Consider the following 17,841-nt stretch of genomic DNA (forward strand, 5'->3'; position numbering starts at 1 on the left):
CTGCGTGCTGCAGTATCCACAATTCTTACGGCTTGCCTGGGTGGCAACTGTTCTTAAATTTGTACACGAACAATGCAAGGAGCACGAAAGGTCGAATACAAATAGATATCTAGGAACTATCTCATAACTGAAGGTCAACAATTGATAGGAATTGTTGAAATGCACACAACCATTTAGTTTTGTCACTTCTGAAGTAGACGCCTAAAAATAATTTCACTAGATAGGGGACAGAGGCGCCATCATGTTTGTCGCATTTTATGGAATTGATTGCTCCCTATGATGTGATGAAACTCAATGAGGTGTGAATTGTGAAATAATCATGACAACGGCATCAATACTGACCATCGAATTACACACTGTAGACAGCTGTGTAAAAACTATTGGATAGCAACACAAAGGTTCAAGCCTACTTCCTCGCCCGTACCTGAAAACGTATGAAAAAGCACGCCATTTGTGAAGATATATGCGATGCGATGTGCATATTGAAACAAATGGCAAACGAAATTCATTGTACATTTTATACCATTGTACAAAGCTTTGTCTCTTTAAATAGGTCAATATTGTGATAACATTCAATTTTTCATGACGGTTTTTAGTGTTTTATGCAAATCAATACACGAGAAAGGCTTTTTGTAACTCAGGAGTTCAATAAAATGTATGCCGATTTCGTTACCGATGTATCAATCTTTCGCGTCAGACCATTTCCATTATTTGTAAATGGAGTATACATGTATATGAGGTGTTGTGGAAATCTAGTTCAAGAATTGGCTGTGAAGGTTATTATTGCATAACACTGATCAATTGCTTTATCAGCATACCTCCGCAAATCCGTCTGCAGCATTCAATTCACACGGGATTTATGATAGCGCTCTGCAACATAATGGATTTGTCTATCAACTATCATCACGTTGTCACTTGCAACAGCTACTGTGCGTCAATAGTACATCTATTTTAGTGCTGTTGAAATATCGGGAGTGACTCTGCTATATCGGGTGCGCCATAACAACGTTCTTTACACTGTAAAGAATAATTAATCGTGTGCCTCGACCAGGGATCTATTTAGGTTTCCGTCGTGACAAGCCAGCGACACTAGCGACAGAGGCAAAGACGCACGACTCGTCAACTGAGTGTTCGACTGTATCTAACACCATAACGTACCACACTATCCATCTCCTTGTATAATGATTTACAATTGTGTTAACTTTATTAGCTTAGATAAATCAAGAATTGTGTTTGATAGACAGCAGCACATATGGTATTAAATGTCTATGAAAGCCCCATAACCTAATCACCAAAACCAAAATCAAGACACTGTCATCAATTAATGACTTTGACAAAATAGTTGGCGTAGATATATGGCTGTTGTTTTTATATCAATCAGTATCGTATAAGATATGAAGGATAGCACGAGACAAAGATGTTATCATCGAGACATTATTTACAACAGTAATGGATGTTGTCACACCGAGCTCTACACATAATTTACAATAGTGATTGTTGTCGAGATATAGCAGCGAACTCAGGACATTGCAGCGAACTCGAGACATTACAGCGAACTAGAGACATTACAGCGAACTCGATACATTACAGCGAGCTCGAGACATTACAACGAACTCGAGACATTACAGCGAACTCGAGACAATACAGCGAACTCGAGATAATACAGCGAACTCGAGACATTACATCGAGCTCGAGACAGTACGGCGAACTCGAGACATTGCAGGAAACAAGGGACATTGCAGCGAACTCGAGACATGATTCACAACAATTATTGATCTTGACACACCAACCACGACATATCAGTTACAACAGTAATTTATGTTTTAACTCATTGTAGGTATGTCATTTTTCAGAAAAGTCCAATATGTCAAAGACAAAATGAAATATTATTTGCAAATTGGAGGTGCATGAAATATGGAGTTAGCTATGGTATACTATAAAGAAGGTTTTCGGCTTTTATTGAAATAGAATATATATTTATTTGTTATCATACATACATATGTCATGCTTGCTTTTGATCGGGATATTGAGCATTAATTTTTAATTCAATTGTCACTATCAAATATAGAATGTCTATATAACTTCTTGTCACCTTTTTTTCTCTTCTCTCTTTCTTTTTCTTTCTTTACTTTTTTACTCATGTTTTCATTAGTTGATTCATTATTCTTCATATAAGAATATATCTACATTTAACTCATATTCTTCACGATCTCTCCTTTCTAGTTCATCCAATTATCTCTTCTTTCCTTCCCAATTCTTTGTTCTTTTTTTATTTTTTTTGTCTCTCCCTCCTCCCCCTCTATCAAAAAATCAAGCAATGCAATTATAATGATGAATGAAAGAATGACAGAGTGAAAGACGTGCATGGAAGATAACTATATTAATATTTCATGATTATGTAATTGATGTAAAATTGATATATTGTTTGACGAAAAATAAAAAATTACCAAAGAAGGTTTTCGGATGTATCTCGAGAAAATGCGTTTGTATAAAGATTATAAGATTTAAAACATCTGTTTTCTTCACTGAATTATCTCTGTATCTGGTGGCAGTGACTTTTAGCAGGAAAAAGATACAAACGTATGATTGGATTACGAGGAAATAGAAGTATTATTCTCTTTTGATCTAATCCATGTCAGGTCATTTTTATCATCTTCTATTATGATATAATTATTTCCCCGTTATGTTTCCTTTATCTTACACTGGAACAATGTTCTTACCAAATAAAGCTTCTACACCCGACAAATGATACCGCAACGAATTTAATTACCCCAAGCTAGTTAGGGCAACCATGGTTTTACAGATTTTGTATGTTCAAAGTCAAAATAATGTTAATTTATCATATAGATATTGCCTCAGATTAAGTTATTAAAAGGATGGACGGATCGTGTCTGTTGTGTAGTTACAGTAACATATATCATCTTTCAATGGCGTTTTTACAATAAGTTGAGAATCATTACTGACGTGAAATGAGCGCGTGCATAACTTAATTATCCAGGTTCATTAGCTGGGTTTTAATGATAACTCAATTACACACCTAATTGACATACATGTGGATGGTTTGGAAGTCTAAAACATGGGATAGAACACTGTGCTACGTATATATCGCATGTAGTGGTTGAGTCTATCTCGTTGGAAGCATTGCAGAATTCCATTGTCGACTCTTTCTTGTCTACACTGCTGTATAGTACATTGTGTTCGTGTTGCTGTATTGCAGACAACTTGTGAAATGTAAATATTATGTATAGAATTGTAAGTCCGCACTGATAGAGTAACTTATAATGTCTTAGTAGCACGGTATCTTAATGTTATATCGCAGGATATCCGCAGCAAGATAACAAATTTAGTTGGAACGGCTAAAATATTTCTATATGTTTCTATAATTTGCAACGTGGTTTGACTCATACGTAAAGCAACACAATAAACAAAACGCGATACTATATCCTACACAATTATGTGATTTTGTTGAATAAACATACTTTTAATGCTCAAAGGATTACTTTATGGTCTATGGAAAAGTTCCAGAAGTATAATATGCATAAAGATGTACCCAATTGCATGCAATCTGTTTTTACGAATTATAATTGTCCGTATTTTTGGATGATGCGATATGGTGTATGCCAGCTGGAGCTGGTCAGAGACCATACAATAAGATATCTAAAATTGCAGTTTATTTGGCGAGAAATATTTTTGCCGGTCTTTTTATTTCACGGATCAAATTTTCGGGACCAATTCAAAGGCACGCGAAATCGCAAAAATATCATCACCGCAAAAATAACGGGTATACGGTAACTTCGATTACCATGATAGAGGTTGTGGTCACCACAAGTAGTTGTTTTACAGCCACCGGTAACTTACATATGCCTCTGTCAAAGTTTACATGACATTGTACTCGTAAAGTTACGTTACTCTGGGACACTGTACACTGACGTTCATCAGAGGTCGGAAACCGGAATCTGAACAGGGACTCCCGACCTATCCGGGCTTGCACTCACGATCTACAGCACTCAATCGCTTGGCTAGCATGCATGCAGTTTACAGGACTCAATTCATTTGCAGGGATCACCACAGGTGAAAATGATATGATGGAGGAAAGTGCGAAATTTGTTCACTTAAAGAATTCATGCGCGATCTTTTTCCAAAAAAGTTTATTGAAATTAATAAATAAAAAAAGTTTATTGAAATTAATAAATAAAGGAAACAGTTGCATAGCAATAATAGATGGGATTAAAGTCATTTTTCCTTTGCAACTATATGACATTACAATGAAAATGTGCTTGATTTTTACACCATGGGAGGGATAGGCCTACCCCATATTTCACCAGTAAAAGCTTTCTGATCGTCTATATGAGATGTTTTGGTGTGAGCACTTTTTGGGGATATGTACGTCAAAAATTTGATCAATAAAAATGGCGTACAAACATAATATTTTCTCCGTTTTATTCGAAATGACATGTAGTACCGGAAACAATTCTCGGAATAGACAAGTACCTGATAACCTAGAAATTGTTACAATTTGCGAGCAACAACATTTGGCAATACTCAGTTGATCATCCCATAAATAGTTGCAACTCATGATAGGAACAATTCATCAGAGTGTAGAAAAAAGTATGCTTAATCAGTTTATGAAACCGACACTTTAAGTTCATTAATTACTGTGATCTTGATCTAACATTATAAAATTAATCAATAAAGAACAAAAATTAGGTGTAAGAACAATGTATCAATACAATGTTTATTTGATGCATCTTTTTTTACCTGAATTAAAGGTAATTTAATTTGTAGAGAAGATACAATCTTGAAAATAATCCTGTTTTCTTAAATTAGTGACATTAGCACTGAACAATGTGGTTTATGCCATCAACCATAACCTTGTGCATTTCATATTCTTCTAAGTAAAGAAGTTTGGTGTTATGCCAATATGCTTTTACCTTACAGTCTGCGAAATGTTCACACATATATCTGTAGTAGAATTCTGCATTTTATCTAAATAGATAAGATTTTTCTACGTCTTTACTTCCACTTTTATATTTATTGTTTGCTCTTCCTGTTTTCTTTATCGTTCGTTTTTTGTCTCTGACAATAAAACCAGTAAACTCTCCTACTTGAGATGTTTTTTTTTTACTTTTGTTCTCGGGATTTGAAGTGTTTTCATTCTGCAATATTAAAGCCTAAAAAACTGTCGGAGATTATGTTCTTTTTATGACCCTGCCGGTATGAATTTTTTGCTATAGCGATATTATATTGAGTATGTAAAAGTGTAGTTAAGATCTGCGTTGCGTGTCCCTCCATGGGCCATTTTACGAGTAATGCCGATCATATCGTGCTATATGACAAAGCATGTTGTAAAAGATACTCATGAGGATAGATAAGTTTGCACCTTCTTAACAGATAAAACGCCATGGTGTTCTACTTGTGTATATGTATATTTGTAAAAAGCGTTTTAGATTTTGAAAAGTTATGTAATTGTTTATCATTATATAAACATCACAATTGTTCTGTGTGTACTTTGATATCTAAAATCTATATTTACATGTATCCAGATGTCGCCAAAGAATTAAGAGGGTGGAAATAACTTGGTAAGCGATAAACGGCAAGGCCAGTAATTAAAAATAATAATAAAAAATGTATCAGACATTATTACATAGATCATTGACCGATATACCTTTGTGCATATTTATCGTTGGTTGGAGAGAGACGTGATTAATTGTGCTTAAAACAACTACTAGATAAGCCAACAGAGTGATTAGCGCTAGGACCGTGGTATATTGTGGTCTATAGTTTCATAGGCAGCAACGTATCACTACTGAAACATTCAGTCTGCTGAGTTGGCAACTTTGATTAAAAACATCACCGAATTATGTTTTCCATGTTATATTTATATATGTCTGGTCCGCCGAGTAGGCAACCTTGATTTAAAGCATCACCGATTTATGTTTTCATACGATACTGATATATGAGGTCATTCAAAAAAAGAAATATACGGCTTATCCCTTTTTTCGTTCCGACGAAATTTCTTAATTCACAAACAACTCCTATAATTTTAATAAATTATATTAGCAATCCATTTGGCTGTCTCGTAAACAAATCGACGCGGAAATTTAATATGTAAGTTTTGTTTCCCCAAGGTGTATGTTTCGCATGCTGTGTCATTCTATAAAAAAAAGTAAAATCGAAATTCTAATATACGATACCGTTCTATAATATTTCATACTTATAATCACATGCCATGTCACCAAATCTGACATAATTCTTAATACAACCAAATGAAACCAATTCCCTCAAAATTAATGACCTAATAGGAAACAATTAATTAATACCCCGGATATTCGTTGTCATATGGCTATAAATTAAGGTATTTTTTTCTGATTACGAATCCATATAAGCGTGGCATATACAAATGTCTACAATAATACAAGCCAGCTACAAACCGGCATTGTTATTATATAACGTAACTAATTCGAATTGAAGTTAATTATATAATTAGGGGGATTTACTATGCATGTACCATTGAACTGGTTAATCTGGCCATTATCTGTTGAATTAAAATTATCCCAGTCAATGTGGGTATTAAAATAATGACGAAATAGGAAATATTGATTTTAATATGGGTTTTTAATTGATACACCGGATATCCATTGTTGTATGGTTCTACGACTAACACGTTCCTCTACAAACGAGCTGTCAATGCATATAAAATGTTCAGAGTCTGGGAGGCTGGAGTTGGTTCCGAGTTCCGAGTTCCGGGTTCCGTTTAAGCTAAACGGAACTCGGAACCAGTTCCGAGTTCCGTTTAGCTTAAACGGAACTCGGAACCAATTTCAGCCTCCCTCAGAGTCTCGGAAACATGTCATATGCACACATATGTAAAAGATACAAGCTAGGTAACAATTGATCTTGGAATTAGACTTGTGTACATGTACAAGAGAAGCCAGGAACTTGATTTGTGTTAAACTGTTCATGAATAGAAAATTGACTAGAAGTCGCGGTTTTCCTCGAATCATTTTAAAATGGCAGGGTATTATGATTGTAAGAAATCGTCGAGGAATGAGAGATGAATACCCTTTCATAGGAAGATAATAACGATACGGATATTCGATTTTCAATAGTTTATGACCCTTGAAAAGGATATCCTTATAGCTGATATCCACATAGGTAAGAGTGTTATTATAGATAGTCGAGAAATTCAGTGTCTTTCTATGGCGGATGCCGTGCTGCGTTTTTGTGTTTATTTCTTCCAAAAGAAAAAAACGGCATGTGCTGTTTCTCAGATAATCAACCACATCGAATCAAATCTAAAAGGCACAATATGAACAATGATGCTGCAAAGCGAGGCTAGACGTATGCAATGCTGTAAGATATAATCATAGTGCTTTTCTTTATTACTTTCAAAGAGAGTAATTAGCTCGACTAATTCAGGGCAGAGGTTGGCTTGCCCTGGCTGCATTATGTGGTCACCTATATCAGAACAGCCATTGTTTTGTCGTAAAATAATTACTGTTTGATATATGGACTAAAATAATTACTGTTTGATATATGGACTAAAATAATTACTGTTTGATATATGGACTAAAATAATTACTGTTTGATATATGGACAGTAGCTACATAGATGTATATGTCTTTGTGGCTCCTGCCAGCACAGGCCAATTACAGAATGCATCATGACTTTTATCGACAGGTTATGTATTGACTAGAAGAAAACAGATAAACAAACTAGATTCATTACTCGTGGTTATAACAATGTCAAAAACTTATTTATACCTGTATATATATGATATATTGCCTCTGTTGGCAAAGAATAATGAACGTCAAATTGATATTATTCATTTATCCTCGACAGTGTGTAAGTTTGGCATACACAACTGTATGTTGATTTCTCCGATGGATACGTTTTTTAAACAATAATAGTAATTGGGAAACAGAATAATAGATGAAACTTAAATAGTATCAAAAGATATTTAAAAAAATGAAAATTCCACTCAAGATACGGATGAAAATCACACGCGTGTGACTTCTTACAATGTATTTTTTAAAGTCACGAGACTTATAGAAAGGCGACAACACTTCATATCATGCCAAGATGGTACACAATCCATTAAAAATGTTGCTTAATAAATAAATACATGGTGATCTATGATAACTATCGTTCATGAATGCTTTAATTGATTCTGCGACATACGATATACATGGGTCATCTCAACTAGTTACATTGATAGACCTGACCAATGCAGTTAGAGTGTGTTAGGTGGATATCAACTGGTAATATTGATACTTATGTACTCACAGCTTCTGAGGTCATTGTGTGCCGTAAGCATAAAAGTCTAGGTTATTTCATTGAATCTATTCTAATCAAACACAGGTTAACGGTAAATTGCGGATTTACGACAAACTATGTGTAACATGAGAACAGTCGATCAATATATATACAACATGAGAACAAGTTATTCATATATAAAACGATGTGTAAGAAACACTTGTGTTATTAGCATTTTGGTGACAAAATCGCTAATGATTAATCCAATTATTTCCCTAAAATATCGACTGAGCTGATGATTAGGTCACATGAGACGAAGTCTCAAGTGACCTTTTCTACTCGTCTTTTGTCTATCGTCGTGCGTCGTCCCGTAGTGCGTCGTGTGTCGTGTGTCCATAAGCAATTGACAGTTTCGACTTCTTCTCAAAAGGGGTCAAATACGCTAAAAATAAAAATAAATCTTCTGAATTTCTGGAATTGATAGAATCAGGTGGAAAGGTCTTAAGGTCCTTCACAAAAAAATGTGAATTACATGACCTTGAGGTCATGTTTAGTTGTAGTTTATATAGGAAAAACTCATTTTGAACATTATTTGCTTAGTTTTCATATGAGATGAGTCAGTCTGGGATAAAATTATTAGCCAGGGGCCAAAAGGGTGGGACCAAAAATCGCAAAAGTGGCTAAAATTTCAAAATTTTTACTTTATGAATTTTACCGATTTTATGGAGCCAAATAATCTTCATAGATTAAAACGTCAAATTCATAAAATCACTGACTGAATTCAAGGGCATGATGGGCCAATATATCGTGTTTATTTGTCTTTATTTCATTCTGTATCCGAACTCGTGACCGTTAAAGCTCATGGGCCTCTTGTTTTAATTCAATCTTGCATGTAACGAGCTTTGTCAATAGTTTCTAAATCTACTTTATCAGCCCATAAAGTTAAAAACAAAAACAAAACAAAACTGACATTGCAACTGCGTAATGTTTTCTGGAAAAAATAGTCCCTCACGCACAGTTATTAGTTTTTGGTTTATAGTCGTATAATCAAATACTATAAGCCACTTCGATATAAATTTGGTTTGCGGTTTGACGTTTGGTGTCGCAATAACAGGCGTAAAGTTTGAATATTGAGTAACAGCAAATGCACTAGTTACATCTAGGAAAACCTGCAGTGAAAATAAGACCAATTATTTTACCACACATCGCAAATTTGAGGCGATGCAGGTAGTTTCTTTGTGTGTTTAGTGAATTAAAGATGATGTAATGGAGATTTATGCCCGAACTGATTAGAGACATGATATCGATTTTTACTCCCTATTAGGTAGAAATGGTTATTCATCATTTTATGTGTTCTATGATTCATTTGCTTTATGGTTAGTGCGCCCGTGCATGTGGAAAGGTGACATGAGCTTGATGTTAACGGTAATTTAAACCAAGATCTTACGGTAAACGTTTACATGACAGTAATAAGTGAGGAATATAAATGTCAATCCGAACTGAAAATACAAAAAGCTTTGTAAGATATTTACGTCAGAGAGAGCAAAAAGAAGAAATATTAACTTCGTGATATTGTAATACCAGAAATAAATGAGGATTCTTAGTGAAGGTTGTCCGCCTTGATCACTCAGCAGATATAGGCTTCTCTGATGATGCTTTTCTGATAAAAAGTTCATAATGCCCAGAATTGTACTGGGAACACCCTCGACTATACATTGTACATAAAGCAGCTGACTTCCATATTCCCTTATGTTTATGTGATATGAAAATCTTAACAAATTCAAACGTGTGCGCTAACTAAAGCCGTCCTTCTGGCATCGTGATCGCAATGGCCGAGTGGTGAAGATGTCTTGACATTTCCACCGAGCCCTCCACCTTTGGGTTGCGAGTTCGAATCCCATGTAGGGCAGTTGCCAGGTACTGACCGCTGGTCGGTGGTTTTTTGCCGGGTACTTAAGCTTTCTTCCATCTACAAACCTGGCACGTCCTTAAATGACCCTGGCTGTCAATAGAACGTTTAACTTACAAAACCAAAACCCTTCTGGCATTCGATTGTTAGAAACATTCAAAGTTATCAAGTATCACAAATGACATTTGGTAACGATAATACAGTTAAAATTGCATAGACAGATTGTAACCAGGGATTTATCGCTGTCGATCGACATGACCTTCGAAGTTTTTGCCAAACCTTAGTCGAGAAACGGGGCTAATAGAAACATATAGAAACTTGAGACATCTGTTGACATAACGAACATTGCCGCCATGTTATCGCGCCTGAGAATGGTGCGACGGTATCACACGGTATATACATATACATGTATCATGCAGAATGCTGTCCACCAACTGCCATTCGTGTGCCTTTTATTTTCGCGACGTTTGAGATCCAAAAACTTGCGTGTATGTTTATCTTAATCATTTATACTGATATTAATTACCATTCCATTTTAAATTTGCGAATTTTAATCTTCGCAAACTTGTTTTGAAATGGACATCGCGAAATTCAGAAACCACAAAATAAAGTAGGTTTACCGTATTACTGCTTATTTATGTATTTTTCTCATTTCATGTTTTCCTCTGCGTCCTCTAACCTCGCCGAGAACATACAAATGTAGAATACTAAATTCTCATTTGTTAAAATGCGTTGTGTATAGTTGTACATGTTGTCAATATCGATTCGGTAATGGCATCAGTAACGTCATATATCACCTTTTAACATGTACAAAAGGGTCAAACAGTTATGCATTATATTCAAATTTTAGTATATGTAGTTACTATGATAATGGTTAGAATTTAAGAACTAGGAATTAGGAAATCGCATAAATGTATCTTTTATCAATAACGTATATCTTTATATCCACATGAAAAGTCTTGGAATCTGCAGGGTCATGCAAATTTGTATCCATTTACAGTGGCATATGTATCTATATGTAAAAGCCTAATATGAAGCCGAATTCTGTTGGGTCATGACGAAACTCCTAATTAGGTCTAAACATTGCTCATTATGAAACGTGTGACTCTTAATTAGATCTATATATTGGTCATTGTGAGACTAATAATTCCTGATTAGATCTACATATTGGTCATTTTGAAACTGATAATTCCTAATCAGATCTACATATTGGTCATTTTGAAACTGATAATTCCTAATTAGATCTACATATTGGTCATTTTGAAACTGATAATTCCAAATTAGATCTACATATTGGTCATTTTGAAACTAATAATTCCTAATTAGATCTACATATTGGTCATTTTGAAACTAATAATTCCTAATTAGATCTACATATTGGTCATTTTGAAACTAATAATTCCTAATCAGATCTACATATTGGTCATTTTGAAACTGATAATTCCTAATTAGATCTACATGTTGGTCATTTTGAAACTGATAATTCCTAATTAGATCTACATATTGGTCATTTTGAAACTGATAATTCCTAATTAGAACTACATATTGGTCATTTTGAAACTGATAATTCCTAATTAGATCTACATATTGGTCATTTTGAAACTGATAATTCCTAATTAGATCTACATATTGGTCATTTTGAAACTGATAATTCCAAATTAGATCTACATATTGGTCATTTTGAAACTGATAATTCCAAATTAGATCTACATATTGGTCATTTTGAAACTGATAATTCCTAATTAGAACTACATATTGGTCATTTTGAAACTAATAATTCCTAATTAGATCTACATATTGGTCATTTTGAAACTAATAATTCCTAATTAGAACTACATATTGGTCATTTTGAAACTAATAATTCCTAATTAGAACTACATATTGGTCATTTTGAAACTGATAATTTCTAATTAGAACTACATATTGGTCATTTTGAAACTGATAATTCCTAATTAGATCTACATATTGGTCATTTTGAAACTGATAATTCCTAATTAGATCTACATATTGGTCATTTTGAAACTGATAATTCCTAATTAGATCTACGTGTTGGTCATTTTGACATTGATAACACCTATTTAGATCCACATGTTCATTTATTTTATGCAGCATAGATATACATACGTACGTCTTGTAAGCTAGCAGGAATTAGATGTATCAGGTATTGGATATCATAAGCAAATATTGATGATTAATGTCCTTGTGTATTTTTATATACACCTTCATTGAAACTAAGTATGTCAGTCGACTCCCTAGAGTCAATAAACAGTTTACCACTCTCCTTTTGAGTTCCATATGCATACATCTACACAACCACACGGAATCTGCGATGAAACTATGATACTGATTATCAACATCATATGTGTGCCCAAAAATGTCATTGTGATGTTTTTCAAGATATAGATATGGATTATTACAAATGATAAACTGTATGAAAGGAAGCATTCAGATAGAGGTAAAAGGAAAGGTAAAAAACCAGTACAAAAAACCCAAGTCCCACGACCCGCACGAGTTGAAGTATAGGCACCTTCCGGTAAAAGTTCTGCTTATTTTATGTGATCACTGCATGTTATAATCGCAAATAGAAAACTAGAAACAAACTATTATAAACAATTACATTTATGATAGCCTACTATCGAAAATGTCTGAACATCTCCACTCTTGGAAGAAGAGATATTCAAAAGCACAGAAAAACGTCTGTCTTTATATCAGTAAAGACTGCGATGATGTCTATCAAGCGTTAATGAATAATCGCAAATCGTAAACTAGAATCAAACTATTATAACCAATTACATTTATGATAGCCTACTATCGAAAATGTCTGAACATCTCCACTCGTGGAAGAGATATTCAAAAAGGACTGAAAAACGTCTGTCTTCATATTGGTAAAGACTGCGATGATGTCTATCAAGCGTAAATGAAAGAAAAATTGACGTCTTGCTTTTATCGGAGATTAAATAGCCAATCACTGCTTTGCTATGGATAGCCAGTGAAGTAGCCTATGTGATCACACCACTGAGTAGATACAGCATCCCTGGTGGTCCAGTACGTCACTGCAAGTACCTAGTCTACTGAGTAATGCATTGCGATCTTATCATGTTTATAATCAAAGTCTCGAAAAACTATACGTATTCAACGGAGTATAAAAGTAGGAAATAACAATATATTGGCAATTAGGATAGTATCTTTTTGTAGTTATAATCCTGGTAGATGTTTACTGATTTGTATATCAATTTTGCCATTCCTTTAATATGTTTTCTAACAAAAATTAACTTTTTTTTTTCATCTCAACTCATTTTTAATTCGTATGTAATATTACTAGATTGACATCAATCGTAATTATAGAATTATATTTATACGCTATTGATATCCTCCATCTTGTCCAAAGAACGAATCTGTGTAATTAATTAATCTGATATCATATTTTGATTAAGAATTGATAAATCATATACTCTTAAGCTAGCAGAGTTCATTCAAGTTCAATAAGTAGCATGTAATTGTTGCGAACAATTTCGTGTGTTCATTTTGTTTTGTTTAGGCTATATCATTTCTAACTTTTAGATATTGGTTGACACCTGTTTCACCTTTACAGAAATACAAGAACGCGACATCAAACTAAATCATTTGGCAAAAGTGGCATTATGTGATATCAAAAAGCAACATTTGTCCCTCAAAGGAACTTAATGTAGCAGTTAAAAGAGAAAGGGGATGTATAGGCCCTTTCGTGTTAGCAATTACATTTAATACATGACTATTAACTTATCAATAAGCATTGGTTTGAATCGGAAAGCCTGCTATCTACCGTTAATAATTATTCCACAGGAACCTTCCCAAGAGGTTGTTTCATAGATAGTGAGAACGACTCTAGCCGTGTTATGTAAAATCATGTATTTCTAAAGTGCGTTTTACACGCAAATGATATGGAGTTTAGAAGGATAGTATCTAGAAACTCTTTTTACCCAATACGATAGACTAGAGTTTAAACAGACCTGTTGGAACCGCTCTCGTAGTGTAAAGATATTTCGAAAACAGTTGTGGGACAACAGCTGTCTGGTTGTTTTGAAGCTATACGACGGACAAATTAAAGATGACATAATCTGTCACTTCTTCACGGCCATCGTTATAATCAACAATTACTAGCTAGGCCAGTAGTCTACTTGCTGCACTCATCTATCGTCGTCACATGCAGCTGTCAACTCCGATAGTTCGATCAATAGAATATCGTAGAGATTGGTTCAGCCAGTTAATTTGTGAATTTATCTATAGCGAACAATAATTATTGTTACATAAATAAATCATTGTAACATACCTAAAAGCAGAAATAGAAACAATAGTACTCACCAGAAGTAATATGCTTATGTAGACATAGGACATGACTGCTAGAGGGACCACCAGTCCTATAACAAGTAGAGAGATACTGTAAGATAGGTCAATAGCACTCCGAGAAGTCCAATCTATCGAACACGATATATTTCCGTCCTCCATAGTATATCTATTCCACCCAAGAAGAGGATAAGCGGCTAGAAGAAATCCGTACATGAAACACCCAAACAAAAGCAGAAGTGTGGCCGATTGAGTCAATCGATGCGACCAATGACATTTTACAATTGCGATGTATTTTTCAAATGACAAAACAGTCAAAATAGCGATTTGGGTTAAACCTAGTGCCGTAACGATGAATCCGTGAAACACACATCCAAACTGACCGAAAAGCCACTTCCGTGATATGGCCGAGGCGCCAACAAACGGAATAGCCAATGCTGCTATGAGGAAACTGGAAATGCACAAAGATATCAGTAATATATTAGGTCTTGTCTTTAACTTACTGTGCACTAAGAACACATATACAAATAATCCGTTGAAAATCACACCGCCAAGAAACACAGTGAACATGAAGATGGCTAGGATAGCATACTGTGTATTGGAAATTTGTGAGGAGGTTTCGTTAAGAAATAAATTTTCCGCTTTCGTCACGTTTGAAAATAAAATATTTGTCGAATTGTAAATTTCACCGGGTGATTGGGCATTCATGTTTTTCAAAACCACTTCTTGGCTCCCTTTGCCAATATCTCCTTCTTTTACATTGCTGCTGCTAAAGATCAGATGCGAGACTCCAGATGGCAAACTGTGACTGTGCGAAAGATATATGGACGTTAACATATTGGCATTATCTCTCTTTACTTTGTAAACTTTGTTCGAATCTAATGTATAGAATATAGTTAACCAGCTGCTTCAAAATGAAAAAAAAAAAAATATTTAAAGATTTTAAAAGTCAGTAATGTCTCGCTGTACTGATTGTATTGTGCTATGTCAATTCATTGTTTCTCTCTTATTAACATTTGTTTTTATCCAAACTATTATTCGGCATTTTGAACAAACGTATTTATGTAAAATTATAAATATAGTTGAGGAAATTAACATTTGCCATCGTATGCTAAACGACAAATTTCGTGTACGAAAAAGACTCTAATATTACATTAAAAAACGCTTTCATTAAGAACATCAATGATTGACACTTTGATATACCAACATGTCTATCTGATAACAGTTGTTTTAGTTGATATCTCTCCAAATACGAAAATAGAAATATAAAATATTGAATTATAAACGCTAATTTGTGAATTACAGGCCAATGATCTGTTATATGAACAAAGTAATGAACCTGTATACGAGTGTATAACACTTTTAAGTTTTACTTTAAAAAGTAAATAGTTAAACGTTGATGATAAAATTATAGCAACGTGTAAGTACCATTGTCTTCATTCTATGAACGCGACATCAAAACTAAATAGATAGCAATAGTTCCTTGGATAACGATCGTGTAATATCCCTAGTGTTAGGCGTCGATGTAACCAGCTGATTACTACACATCTGATGGTAGAACAGCATCTGCCCTACTCTACCTGTTGAAGTGTCAGCCACTGTATCCGAGCCTTACTACATACACTACCGTTCACCGGCATGACTGGCACAGTCTGGCTTCAGTATTTATACGCACTGTTAATCAATATCGCTGGGCGGAGTGATGGAGCGCCAACCAATTGGAATACCTGAGGTATGCACATACCTTCACGCTATCAGAGAATACAGCGGCTCGTAGTCTCGTTGATTTTTGTATGTCAAGGTTATAGTGTGAAAGAAGGAATATATCATTTGAGAGTTTTGTTAAATGACATCAATATCATGTGAACAAGTATAACTATCAATTGTTTGGAACGAGTGTATGATTCTATTTCTCACATAATTGGTATGCTTGAAAAAGTTTGCTGAAACAATGTTGATGTGAAGTGATATTAATTTGTGTGAAATGCTGATTAATTTTTAGTATGATGATTTTTTAGTTAGAATAATAGGGTACCTGTCAGTTTGTAAACATTGATGTTGACTTGGTGCTCATGCAACCAATAACAACACAGCCTCACAATATAAGCGACACAGAATGTAAACATATACTTTAAATATTCCAAAGTAGCGTGCATAAACATACCTAACATATGTAACATCAAGTAAATTACAATGTTAACGATTCTAAATTTCATGTCCAAAAAAAATCATCATGTATCAGTTAATAAATGAATTTATTCACCATAGAAATGTAATATTGACCTCGCTTCTTTAGGTGATATATCACGGTAGTGGTCCCAGCGAACTGCTACAGTTGTAGGATATTGAACAGAACTGTTCGGCTATGGCATTATGACCTTATCATCCCATTTTATGTCTACGACAGATAAACCATTGCGAACGAAAGACAAGTACCAAACCGGATGGGATTTGCTGTATTTATTGTGACCATTTCAGGTTAAGTTACGAAAGTGTAGCTACACGTGCGAATGTCGGCGGATGACCAAAAGGTAAGGTTTCAATATGACGTAACTATAATGGAGTCGATATCAATATCTAAATAGTCAATATGACGTAACTATAATGGAGTCGATATCAATATCTAAATAGTCAATTCTCGTTATCTGCATCCATTATTTTCATTATTGTAAATTATGAGCCTTTCGTTGATACTTACATTGTAAAATATTTCGCAGTTTAAGTAATTACGTAATGGTATTTGATATTTGTATCGACTATGGTAATATATCTGAGAAATATACTGTAGAATATTTACATATAAGTTCAGGTTTGTATCTATTCATAATTTAAATCTATACATTCCAGGAATATATACATGTATGAAGCACGTTTCAAGATAATACCATGCGCAAAACCATGGGTCCATCTTAAAAGGTGCGAAACACTTCAATTTTTTTTAATTAGATGACAGGCCGACATTGTACTGAATGAATATAAAACACGTGGTTTAATATTGCATTGCGATAGTAAATATTTGGTTTGGGTCAGATTTGGATGTAATGTAGGTACTCTGGATAATGGTATATGGATCTCCTATATATTTGTGTTCATTCGCGGGGGATGAAATTCCTTACTTTTGCGGTCAGGTTAATTTTCGCGAACATCAAAAATCGCAAAAATATCTCACAGCGAAATTAGATAATTTTACAGTAAGTCCATAATCTCTAAAACATGGGCGTCATACACAAACGCACGGCCATATCTGGGTTGTGTATTTGTGGATAACGTCAAAATGTCAATGGGATGATTGTTTTGCAGCCACATGAACATTAACCAATAACAAGCATGTTCGACTTGATGCTCATTCAACA

At 34.4% G+C, this 17,841-nt stretch overlaps 1 protein-coding gene across 2 annotated transcripts in view; it reads right to left on the reverse strand.

Moving 5' to 3' along the window:
- LOC138332826 (rhodopsin-like) overlaps positions 1-16,118 on the reverse strand; it is a 65,350-nt gene extending 49,232 nt beyond the window's left edge. Inside the window, exons 1-2 of one of the 2 annotated variants that reach the window (XM_069280782.1) lie at positions 16,069-16,118; positions 14,507-15,296 (exon numbers count right to left, since the gene is read on the reverse strand). In XM_069280782.1, coding sequence (XP_069136883.1) covers positions 14,507-15,196 — 690 coding nt within the window. In that variant the 5' untranslated portion in view covers positions 15,197-15,296; positions 16,069-16,118. Of the gene's footprint in view, positions 1-14,506; positions 15,333-16,068 lie in introns of those variants that run through there. The other variant, XM_069280781.1, reaches the window with a different exon arrangement.
- Between the last annotated feature and the right edge of the window lie 1,723 nt (positions 16,119-17,841).

This window comes from Argopecten irradians, chromosome 10 (genome assembly GCF_041381155.1).
Source record: "Argopecten irradians isolate NY chromosome 10, Ai_NY, whole genome shotgun sequence".
Lineage (NCBI taxonomy): Eukaryota > Metazoa > Mollusca > Bivalvia > Pectinida > Pectinidae > Argopecten > Argopecten irradians.